The sequence below is a fragment of the Coregonus clupeaformis genome, chromosome 8, assembly GCF_020615455.1.
Source record: "Coregonus clupeaformis isolate EN_2021a chromosome 8, ASM2061545v1, whole genome shotgun sequence".
Lineage (NCBI taxonomy): Eukaryota > Metazoa > Chordata > Actinopteri > Salmoniformes > Salmonidae > Coregonus > Coregonus clupeaformis.
In genome coordinates, this window is record NC_059199.1 from 17,506,843 (window position 1) to 17,519,899 (window position 13,057).

At 44.1% G+C, this 13,057-nt stretch overlaps 1 protein-coding gene across 1 annotated transcript in view; it reads right to left on the minus strand.

Moving 5' to 3' along the window:
• LOC121571973 (UPF0687 protein C20orf27 homolog) overlaps positions 1–13,057 on the minus strand; it is a 44,804-nt gene that overhangs the window by 3,980 nt on the left and 27,767 nt on the right. The window contains exons 2-5 of the mRNA XM_045221858.1: positions 12,657–12,735; positions 2,435–2,583; positions 846–984; positions 8–133 (exon numbers count right to left, since the gene is read on the minus strand). Of these exons, the coding sequence (XP_045077793.1) occupies positions 8–133; positions 846–984; positions 2,435–2,583; positions 12,657–12,675 (433 nt within the window). The 5' untranslated portion in view covers positions 12,676–12,735. The remainder of the gene's footprint in view (positions 1–7; positions 134–845; positions 985–2,434; positions 2,584–12,656; positions 12,736–13,057) is intronic.

The following is a 13,057-nucleotide window of genomic DNA, read 5'->3' on the forward strand; positions in this document are numbered from 1 at the left end:
CACTTACCCATTACGCGGGCTTGAACCTTGACCCCCACACAGACGTCCTCCTGGCTCTCACTGACCAGCATCACCTCCTCACACAGCACCCCCTCCTGGTGGGCCATGTACTCACATGTCACTCTCAGACCACCTGGTGGGGGGTGCTTGTTATGACTACAAAAAACTAAAATCATTGTTTACTTCTCCCTCTATCTTTTTTCTGAGTGGACAGAGGCCAGACACACACAGGGCCAGACGAGTGAAATGTCAACCAGAGTGGAAAAACTCTGGGGTCAAACACATTAACACAGCTGGCAAACACTACAAATAACACACACACACAGAGGGAGTACAAGAGGTCACATAAAGGTCACAGGGATTAAAGTAGAAGGTCATGGTATCCCAGCAGATGGTGGAATGGAATGGCGCAACGAACTCAAGTCAATGTTAGAACAAACTACTGTAGTGAGTGAGTGGTAATAAAAACCCTCATTACGAACTACAGAAACCCCCTGGGGGATGTTAGGAAAACAGTTAAAGGATTTCCTGATTCGGTTTCTGTCATGGAGTGACAATCTTTCAGTGTTTCCTGTACATATTAGATGTACAGCTACTATAAAGAATTACTGATATGAAGGTCTGGTAAACTGGAGACTGGATAAAGATCAGTGGATTTCTAAAGGGTTGGGATTATGTCTGGGTATAGGGCAAAGGTTGTATCTGGGGGTTGTGCTGACAGCTATGGTAAAACTGAAGCATGAGCTAGGTCGAGGTAGCTGGGGCTGGAGTCTGGGGTTAGATTAACGGGTGGGACTGGGACAGGGACTAGGGCTGAGGCTGGCTTGACCAAGACTCTGACATACCCTCTGCTACAGGAATGATATTGGTGATGCAGATGTGAGGGTTGGGTATAGGAGCTGGACACACGTCCTTCCCCAGTGATGGAACCTCAGGGAGGTCGAAGACAATCTCATACTTGTGCTGGGTCTTCAGAAAACCAACCTGAGGGAGAAAGGGTGAAAGAGAGAGCGACACAGAGAGAGAGAGAGAGAGAGAGAGAGAGAGAGAGATGGACGGGAGACAGAAAAAGAGACGATTCATTCACAATACAGACAAATGCACAGGAAAAGCATTTTCTAGCAATAAAAGAGAATTAGCTCAACCCTGCAAAGAAGCTTCCGGTTTTGAACATGCACATCCTTATGTTTCATCTGATGACAAAAATAAACATGCTTTTCTCTCTCTGATAAACATCCTGTCTGGTTCATGTGATTTCATGAAAATGATACAATGCACAAAAGAGATAAAGGGAGTGAGCTTTTTTACTTGCGCTCCACGAGAAGAGATAAGGAGGGAGAAAAGAGCAAGCCAGAGAGAGAGAGAGAGAGAGAGAGAGAGGAGCCAATAGATAACCCTCAGTCTCGAATGCCTCAAACAAGCAACCCAAGCCTCACATGATCCTCTAACCACGTCAAACCAAACACAGAACAAGTGAAGAAGATAGGGAGGGAAGAGAGTAAAAGAAACACAACAACAAACAAACCCAGTGCTTTGATTATACAGCTATGCAGCGTACCGTCCGTCTCCAACCAACCCACACACTACATCCCACCACATCTGATCTACACAAGCCCCGGTTGCCAGGAGCGACTCTGGCTATGGTTGGTCTAACCCCCCCCTCCGGCCCCTGTTCCATGGCAACCCTGCGGTTCCTAGGGTGTAGCTGAGAACTTCAGACACACGGCAAATTCAACCCTGTCGTCTGTCTGGTGGACCCTGCTTCCCACACCAGGGCAGTGGAATAAGAGGCTGGTCAGAACAGCACAGTCATACTGCCCACGCCTACTGTTACTGTGTTGCAGAGACAACAGAAGTTCTCTGATCCACTTCTATGCCTGGTTCCACATCTCCTTGTGCTGTATAGCCAACTTGGCAAAACAGTCAAAAGAATGTGGCTATCTACTAGCGAAGTGTAGATTAATTTAGTTTACTAGGATCCCCCTTAGCTGTTGCTCATGCAGCAGCTACAATTCCTGGGGTCCACTAACTATGGAGCCCAGGAAGAGTAGCGGATTTCGTTTTTCTTGGACAGGTCACATGGTCAGGATAAACTTAGGGCCCTAACGTGAACAGTTGATGGTTGGAGGGCTATTGGAGCAGGTAGTAAGGAGAGATCTATCTGGCATATGTGGAACTAAACCTTAAGAACAGAGACTAGCAGAGAGCTTGTCTCCTCCCCTTAGTTGTCATACAGGGTAAACTCCTCATAGTTCACAATGGCAACACTGGCTGTACTGACTTTTCCAAGTAAAGGAGGAGGACTGGGGGACCACTTGAGATTAAGGGGTAAATTTCAGAGTATCCTAGCTCTCTGGGTGTGCCGTTTTGCCCAACTGTTATGGTTATTGTCACGTCAGACATGTAAATTCGCCAATCCAAAAACCAAACCCACCTTGACCATGAAGTTCCCATCGGGCTGAGGGATCACCATGACGACAGAGTCGTGGAGCTTCTTGTCAAAGTGGACATGGGAGGGAGTGCCATCAGTAGCGGTGGCTGGCTCTTCTGAGAAACTGACACCCCCCGCCTTTGCCGCAGAGCCTGAGGAGAGAACAACTACCTTAGTATACATAAACAACAGTGTTGACACACACACACACCTTCAGTCACAGCACTGACACAGTCACATATACAGGGCCTTGCAAAAGTATTCATCCCCCTTGGCGTTTTTCCTATTTTGTTGCATTACAACCTGTAATTGAGACTCATGGGCGGCGCACAATTGGCCCAGCGTCGTCCAGGGTAGGGGAGGGAATGGCCGGCAGGGATGTAGCTCAGTTGATAGAGCATGGCGTTTGCAACGCCAGGGTTGTGGGTTCGATTCCCACGGGGGGCCAGTATAAAAAATAAATAAATAAATGTATTCACTAACTGTAAGTCGCTCTGGATAAGAGCGTCTGCTAAATGACTAAAATGTAAAATGTAAATGTAAATGTAATTAAAATGGATTTTGGGGGGGGATTTCATGTAATGGACATACACAAAACAGTCCAAATTGGTGAAGTGAAATGAAAAAAATAACTTGTTGCAAAAAATTCTAAAAAATAAATAACAGAAAAGTGGTGCGTGCATATGTATTCACCCCCTTTGCTTTGAAGCCCCTAAATAAGATCTGATGCTACCAATTACCTTCAGAAGTCACATCATTAGTTAAATAACCCTAACCATAGGAAGCTCTTTGCCACCTTCTCCTCCCTGCTGAATCATCCTCCTCCTCCCCCTCTATGGATAACTTTGTTAACCATTTTGAAAAAGAAGGTTGACGACATCCGATCCTCATTTATTAAGTCAAATGACACCGCTGGTCCTGCTCACACTGCCCTACCCTATGCTTTGACTTCTTTCTCCCCTCTCTCTCCAGATGAAATCTTACGACTTGTGACGGCCGGCCGCCCAACAACCTGCCCACTTGACCCTATCCCCTCCTCTCTTCTCCAGACCATTTCCGGAGACCTTCTCCCTTACCTCACCTCGCTCATCAACTAATCCTTGACCGCTGGCTATGTCCCTTCCGTCTTCTCAAAAAACCTACACTCGATCCCTCCGATGTCAACAACTACAGACCAGTATCCCTTCTTTCTTTTCTCTCCAAAACTCTTGAGCGTGCCATCTCTAGCCAACTCTCCTGCTATCTCTCTCAGAATGACCTTCTTGATCCAAACCAGTCAGGTTTCAAGACTGGTCATTCAACTGAGACTGCTCTTCTCTGTCTCACGGAGGCTCTCCGCACTGCTAAAGCTAACTCTCTCTCCTCTGCTCTTATCCTTCTAGACCTTTGATACTGTGAACCATCAGATCCTCCTCTCCACCCTCTCAGAGTTGGGCATCTCCGGCGCTGCTCACTCTTGGATTGCGTCCTACCTGACAGGTCGTTCCTACCAGGTGGCGTGGTGAGAATCTGTCTCCGCACCATGTGCTCTCACCACTGGGGTCCCCCAGGGCTCAGTTCTAGGCCCTCTCCTATTCTCTCTATACACCAAGTCACTTGGCTCTGTCATATCCTCACATGGTATCTCCTATCATTGCTACGCAGACGACACACAATTAATTTTCTCCTTTCCCCCTTCTGATAACCAGGTGGTGAATCGCATCTCTGCATGTCTGGCAGACATATCAGTGTGGATATCGGATCACCACCTCAAGCAGAACCTGACAACTTGACATCTCCATTGTGTCCTCCTACCAGAGTGCAAAGAACCTTGGCGTGACCCTGGACAACACCCTGTCGTTCTCCGCTAACATCAAAGCAGTGACCCGATCCTGCAGGTTCATGCTCTACAACATTCGCAGAGTACGACCCTACCTTACACAGAAAGCGGCACAGGTCCTAATCCAGGCACTTGTTATCTCCCGTCTGGATTACTGCAACTCGCTGTTGGCTGGGCTCCCTGCCTGTGCCATTAAACCCCTACAAGTTATCCAGAACGATGCAGCCCGTCTGGTGTTCAACCTTCCCAAGTTCTCTCATGTCACCCCGCTCCTCCGCACACTCTCCAAACAGGTCAGGGAGAAAGTTGTGGAGAAGTACAGATCAGGGTTGGGTTATAAAAAAATATCAGAAACTTTGAACATCCCACGGAGCACCATTAAATCCATTATTCAAAAATGGAAAGAATATGGCACCACCAACAAACCTGCCAAGAGAGGGCTGCCACCAAAACTCACGCACCAGGCAAGGAGGCAACAAAGAGACCAAAGATAACCCTGAAGGAGCTGCAAAGCTCCACAGCGGAGATTGGAGTATCTGTCCATAGTACCACTTTAAGCCGTACACTCCACAGAGCTGGGCTTTACGGAAGAGTGGCCAGAACAAATCCATTGCTTAAAGAAAAAAATAAACAAACACGTTTGGTGTATGCCAAAAGGCATGTGGGAGACTCCCCAAACATATGGAAGAAGGTACTCTGGTCAGATGAGACTAAAACTGAGCTTTTTGGCCATCAAGGAAAACGCTATGTCTGGTGCAAACCCAACACTTCTCATCACCCCAAGAACAGCATCAATGTTTTTCATCGGCAGGGACTGGGAAACTGGTCAGAATTGAAGGATGGCGCTAAATACAGGGAAATTCTTGAGGGAAACCTGTTTCAGTCTTCCAGAGATTTGAGACTGGGACGGAGGTTCACCTTCCAGCAGGACAATGATCCCTAAGCATACTACTAAAGCAACACTCAAGTGGTTTAAGGGGAAACATTTAAATTAGGGGTGTAACGATCCATCTACTACATCGATGTATCGATTTATATTCCTATGATCCAACTACATCGATCTGTGCTCGGCGAGTTGGCCTTTTGGACAACATGTATCAATCTAACATCGTTTTAAAATGTAATAAATCGATTGTATCGATACTAGGAAATAACCCATTGGATTTAAGCACGTCAGACTTTATATGGATGTTTTTTCTTAGCACTTTTAATGATAAAGGCTTTAAACATTACTCGATTCAGTCTGCCTATCCGTGACGTCATCGCCCCGCGCCAGCAGCAGCGCAAAGGCGCAAAGACAACAAAACATAGCATGGCGGACGACAGAGGAGAAGCCGACGAGAGATAAATTATCAAGCCACCATTGCGGTCCTTACAAGAAACAGGAATCTAGGAAACTTCACCTGCACTGTCCAGTATCCAGGTATTTATTTCAGTCACACTGGTTGAATTTTTGGCTAAAAGGTTACTGAATCGATTTCAAGTCACTGAATCGTTTCGGATCGTATCGTTCTAAATGAACCAATATCGTCCTTGAATCGTATCGACAACCACGAATCGTGATACAAATCGAATCGTTGTTAAAACGAATCGTTACACCCCTAATTTAAATGTCTTGGAATTGTCTAGTCAAAGCCCAGACCTCAATCCAATTGAGAATCTGTGGTATGACTTAAAAGATTGCTGTACACCAGCGGAACCCATCCAACTTGAAGGAGCTAGAGCAGTTTTGCCTTGAGGAATGGGCAAAAATACCAGTGGCTAGATGTGCCAAGCTTATAGAGACATACCAAGAGACTTGCAGCTGTAATTGCTGCAAAAGGTATTGACTTTGGGGGGATGAATAGTTACGCACGCTCAATGTCAGTTATTTTGTCTTATTTCTTGTTTGTTTCACACCCAAAAATATTTTGGATCTTCAAAGTGGTAGGCATGTTGTGTAAATGAAATGATACAAACCCCCCCCCCCCCAAAAAATTTTGTTGTTGTAAGGCAACAAAATAGGAAAAATGGGGTGAATACTATCGCAAGCCACTGTACACTTCTACACTTCACACACACAGGCAAAATCACACTTACAGACACAAACACACGCCTGCACACACAAATTGCAAGGGCCTCTGGTACAACAGTTCCCTATGCAAGCTATTCTCTTATGCAAGCGAGAAGAACATGGCAACTTGAATGTTTTGATTGTAAACCCATTTATTTTCTGCCTGTCCGGGGTGCTTGTCATTCTGGTGCCTTCAAATGTCTGGGAAACTGGGATCCCTCTTACACTGAACAAAAATATAAACACAACATGTAAAGTGTTGGTCCCATGTTTCATGAGCTGAAATAAAAGATCCCAGAAATGTTCCATATGCACAAAAAGCTTATCTCAAATGTTGTGCACACATTTGTTTACATGCATGTTAGTGAGCATTTCTGCTTTGCCTAGATAATCCATCCACCTGACAGCTGTGGCATATCAAGAAGCTGATTAAACAGCATGATCATTACACAGGTGCACCTTGTGCTGGGTACAATAAAAGGCCACTCTAAAATGTGCAGTTTTGTCACACAAAACATGGCCACAGATGTCTTAAATGTTGAGGGAGCTAACAATTGGCATGCTGACTGCAGGAATGTCAACCAGAGCTGTTGTCAGATAATTTAATGTTCATTTATCTTCCATAAGCCGCCTCCGATGTCATTTTAGAGAATTTGGCTGTACGTCCAACCGGCCTCACAACCGCAGACCACATGTATGGCGTCGTGTGGGCGAGCGGTTTGCTGATGTCAACGTTGTGAACAGAGTGCCCCATGGTGGCAGTGGGGTTACGGTATGGGCAGATGTAAGCTATGGACAACGGACACAATGGCATTATATCGATTGCAATTTGAATACACAGAGATACCGTGACGAGATCCTGAGGCCCATTGTCGTGCCATTCATCCGCCACCATCACCTCATGTTTCAGCATGATCATGAACGGCCCCATGTCGCAAGGATCTGTACACAATTCCTGAAAGCTGAAAATGTCCAAATTCTTCCATGGCCTGCATAGTCACCAGACATGTAACCTATTGAGCAAGTTTGGGATGCTCTGGATCGACGTGTACGACAGCATGTTCCAGTTCCCACCAATATCCAGTAACTTCACACAGCCATTGAAGAGGAGTGGGACAACAGCCTGATCAACTCTATGCAAAGGCAAATGGTGGTCACACCAGAAAATGACTGGTTCTGATCCACGCCCCTAATTTTTGTTTTTGAAGGAATCTGTGACAAACAGATGTACAGTGAGGGAAAAAATTATTTGATCCCCTGCTGATATTGTACTTTGCCCACTGACAAAGAAATGATCAGTCTATAATTTTAATGGTAGGTTTATTTGAACAGTGAGAGACAGAATATCAACAAAAAGATCCAGAAAAACGCATGTCAAAAATGTTATAAATTGATTTGCATTTTAATGAGGGAAATAAGTATTTGACCCCTCTGCAAAACATGACTTAGTACTTGGTGGCAAAACCCTTCTTGGCAATCACAGAGGTCAGACGTTTCTTGTAGTTGGCCACCAGGTTTGCACACATCTCAGGAGGGATTTTGTCCCACTCCTCTTTGCAGATCTTCTCCAAGTCATTAAGGTTTCGAGGCTGATGTTTGGCAACTCAAACCTTCAGCTCCCTCCACAGATTTTCTATGGGATTAAGATCTGGAGACTGGCTAGGCCACTCCAGGACCTTAATGTGCTCTTCTTAAGCCACTCCTTAGTTGCCTTGGCCGTGTGTTTTGGGTCATTGTCATGCTGGAATACCCATCCACGACCCATTTTCAATGCCCTGGCTGAGGGAAGGAGGTTCTCACCCAAGATTTGACGGTATATGGCCCCGTCCATCGTCCTTTTGATGCGGTGAAGTTGTCCTGTCCCCTTAGCAGAAAAACACCCCCAAAGCATAATGTTTCCACCTCCATGTTTGCCGGTGGGGATGGTGTTCTTGGGGTCATAGGCAGCATTCCTCCTCCTCCAAACACGACGAGTTGAGTTGATGCCAAAGAGCTCCATTTTGGTCTCATCTGACCACAACACTTTCACCCAGTTCTCCTCTGAATCATTCAGATATTCATTGACAAACTTCAGACGGGCATGTATATGTGCTTTCTTGAGCAGGGGGACCTTGCGGGCGCTGCAGGATTTCAGTCCTTCACGGCGTAGTGTGTTACCAATTGTTTTCTTGGTGACTATGGTCCCAGCTGCCTTGAGATCATTGACAAGATCCTCCCGTATAGTTCTGGGCTGATTCCTCACCGTTCTCATGATCATTGCAACTCCACGAGGTGAGATCTTGCATGGAGCCCCAGGCCGAGGGAGATTGACAGTTCTTTTGTGTTTCTTCCATTTGCGAATAATCGCACCAACTGTTGACACCTTCTCACCAAGCTGCTTGGCGATGGTCTTGTAGCGCATTCCAGCCTTGTGTAGGTCTATAATCTTGTCCCTGACATCCTTGGAGAGCTCTTTGGTCTTGGCCCTGGTGGAGAGTTTGGAATCTGATTGATTGATTGCTTCTGTGGACAGGTGTCTTTTATACAGGTAACAAGCTTAGATTAGGAGCACTCCCTTTAAGAGTGTGCTCCTAATCTCAGATCGTTACCTGTATAAAAGACACCTGGGAGCCAGAAATCTTTCTGATTGAGGGGGTCAAATACTTATTTCCCTCATTAAAATGCAAATCAATTTATAACATTTTTGACATGCGTTTTTCTGGATCTTTTTGTTGTTATTCTGTCTCTCACTGTTCAAATAAACCTACCATTAAAATTATAGACCGATCATTTCTTTGTCAGTTGGCAAACGTACAAAATCAGCAGGGGATCAAATACTTTTTTCCCTCACTGTATATCTGTATTCCCAGTCATGTGAAATCCATAGATTAGGGCCTAATGAATTTATTTCAATTGATTGATTTCCTTATATGAACCGTATCTCTGTAAAACCTTCGAAATTGTTGTATGTTGCGTTTATATTTTTGTTCAGTATATAAGCAAGAGCAACAACATATTTTAACAAAATATTTTTTTCATCATGGAACAAAAATTTTTTTCAGGGAGAGGATATAGACTTACACACACTGGGACAATAAGATAACTGAGTTTAATGACACTCAGAATGTCATTATGCAGTGGATGGCTGTCCAAATTAACAGGATATTAAAATATATTAAAGAAAAATAAAATATAAACCTTCAATCTTATCAACTTTACAGTACCAGCCAAAAGTTTGGACACACCTACTCATTCAAGGGTTTTTCTTTATTTTTACAATTTTCTACATTGTAGAATAATAGTGAAGACGTCAAAACTATGAAATAACATGGAATCATGTAGTAACCAAAAAATGGTTAAACAAATCAACATTTTATATTTGAGATTCTTCAAATAGCCACCCTTTGCCTTGATGACAGCTTTGCGCAATCTTGGCATTCTCTCAACCAGCTTCACCTTGAATGCTTTTCCAACAGTCTTGAAGGAGTTCCCACATATGCTTAGCACTTGTTGGCTGCTTTTCCTTCAATCTGCCGTCCGACTCATTCAAAACCATCTCAATTGGGTTGAGGTTGGGGGATTGTGGAGGCCAGGTCATCTGATGCAGCACTACATCACTCTCCTTCTTGGTCAAATAGCCCTTACACAGCCTGGAGGTTTGTTGGGTCATTGTCCTGTTGAAAAACAAATGATAGTCCCACTAAGCCCAAACCAGATGGGATGGTGTATCGCTGCAGAATGCTGTGGTAGCCATGCTGGTTAAGTGTGCCTTGAATTCTAAATAAACCACAGACAGTGTCACCAGCAAAGCACCCCCACACCATAACACCTCCGCCTCCATGCTTTAAGGTGGGAAATACACATGCGGAGATCATCCATTCACCCACACCGCGTCTCACAAAGACACAGCGGTTGGAACCAAAAATCTCAAATTTGGACTCCAGACCAAAGGACACATTTCCACCGGTCTAATGTCCATTGCTCGTGTTACTTGGCCCAAGCAGGTCTCTTCTTCTTATTGGTGTCCTTTAGTAGTGGTTTCTTTGCAGCAATTCGGTCATGAAGGCCTGATTCACACAGTCCCCTCTGAACAGTTGATGTTGAGATGTGTCTGACTTGAACTCTGTGAAGCATTTATTTGGGCTGCAATTTCTGAGGCTGGTAACTCTAATGAACTTATCTTCTCCAGCAGAGGTAACTGAGTCGTCCATTCCTGTGGTAGTTTCATCATAGCGCTTGATGGTTTTTGCGACTGCACTTGAAGAAATTTGAAATTTTCCGTATAGTTCTTGAAGTTTTCCGTATTGACTGACCTTCATGTCTTAAAATAATGATGGACTGTCATTTCTCTTTGCTTATTTGAGCTGTTCTTGCCATAATATGGACTTGGTCTTTTACCAAATAGGGCTATCTTCTGTATACCCCCCTACCTTGTCACAACACCACTGATTCGCTCAAACACATGAAGAAGGTTAGAAATTCCACAAATTAACTTTTAAGAAGGCACACCTGTTAATTGAAATGCATTCCAGGTGACTACCTCATGAAGCTGATTGAGAGAATACCAAGAGTGTGCAAAGCTGTCATCAAGGCAAAGGGTGGCTACTTTGAAGAATCTCAAATATATTTGTTTAACCCTTTTTTGGTTACTACATGATTCCATATGTGTTATTTCATAGTTTTGATGTCTTCACTATTATTCTACAATGTAAAAAATAAAGAAAAACCCTTGATTGAGTAGGTGTGTCCAAACTTTTGACTGGTAGTGTATATGGTTTCATATGTCCCTGCCAAGGATTTTATTGAAAAGAGATTCTATTGGAATGGTTATAACTACGACAGAATAGAATTTGATTTTAGAATATAATCCAATAGGATCTCTGTGTATGACAGTCTATTCTCTTTGCTTACTCAGACAACAAATATAGACCTAGAGTTAGGGTGGCAAAATATCATGGTAACCAACTCTATTAAGGCGTTCTCTCCAAGTTCAGTTCCCTTTTTTTTTTGAAGGACCAGATCTGTCTGTCTGTCACTGGCAACATCCCAGACACATAAAAAATACATTGAGGTGAAACCAAATAGAAAGTAAATCTACACCGTCTCTCATTCAGTCTGTAGCTTAATTAATCAAAGTGAGGACAAAGACCCAGGGAGAGCTGAGCTCTTTGTGTGCAGAAACAAAGACCCAGGGAGAGCTGAGCTCTTTGTGTGCAGACACAAAGACCCAATCTCCTCGGGGGAGGGGACGGGGACGGGGACGGGGACGGGAGGTATTAATGACAGTGACCTCTCCCAGCTGTTGTTCTCTTGCTGTGTTTCTACGAGGCTCCCTGAACACTTCCTGCTTATCTGTCATGTGCATCATATTCATTCACACTGTCGGTCACACACAGACTCAGACACACTTCAGGCTTAATTCAATAAAGTTCACATTGTGGTTTTGCCCACAACTAGAATCCCCTCAAATTATATGCGTCCAAAGACTGTAATTTGATGATTGTAGTTCTCAGAATAAGACGTTACGTAGTATGTGTGGATTGTAAAGAAAGACATTGTATACATAAACATTGCCATGTAGGGGTTGGATTGAATTCCAGCCACCGTCTCCTAGGTCTTATTTCTCTTGTCTCATGTTGCTATGGGGTTTTCTGTACCCTTCCTGATGATCACTTCTTTAAATTACACACTTACTAAGCATTTGTATACTGTAGTGCTGTTATAACATAGGGGAAGGGTGAGAGGGATGGGTGAGAGGGAAAGAGAGGGAGAGAGGGGGGGCGGAGTGAGAGAAATAAAGAGGGGGGGAGCCTTTACCATCTTCATGCCAATACCTCCTGTGATGCTGCCACAAAGCCTCCAAAATCACAAACAAAAAATCTATTACAGGTTTGAGTACTGTGTGCTGTTCGGTCAGTGAAAAGCCTGATTTTGGGGGCTCCATCTTTGATAGCAAACATAAGAGCAGTGATGGAGCCCTTGGAAAGTGGGCCCATAGGCCTTTAGTCAGAAGTGGTGCACTAACTCCGGTCCTCGGGTACCCTTAACAGTACATATTTTTGGCGTGGCCCCGGACAAGCACACCTGATTTTACTTGGGAAACACCGATCTAGGCAATAGTTTACCATTTCGGAAACAGACAGTATGAGGGAGAGACTGATGGGAACCTGATCCAGACATCGACAATGTCTGCCAACCCGAAGAAGAATAAAGAAACGGTAATAAAGGATTTAGGCTAAGGTTAAGGTTCACTCAGCTGCACCATGTTTTGAATTTGAACACACTTTAGAAATACAAATTCTTGCAATGAACACCACATAATAGGGAAAAACACACAAATCTCAGAGCATCAACAAAACAAGGAAGATACTTACTCTTCCTAGCAGTAGCCATGCCAGGGTCAGTCCTACACAGAACACACCCGTCACAGCCTGGTCATCTCTATGGCGGAGCCTTAAAACAACCGAGAGAGAGAGAGAGAGAGAGAGAGAGAGAGAGAGAGAGAGAGAGAGAAAGAACAGGATTCAATGATAAAGGATTAAAGCTATAATCCGTAGTTGCTGCATCCATTTTGGACTTATTCATTAATGATATATACAGTGGGGGAAAAAAGTATTTAGTCAGCCACCAATTGTGCAAGTTCTCCCACTTAAAAAGATGAGAGAGGCCTGTAATTTTCATCATAGGTACATGTCAACTATGACAGACAAATTGAGAAAAAAAATCCAGAAAATCACATTGTAGGATTTTTTATGAATTTATTTGCAAATTATGG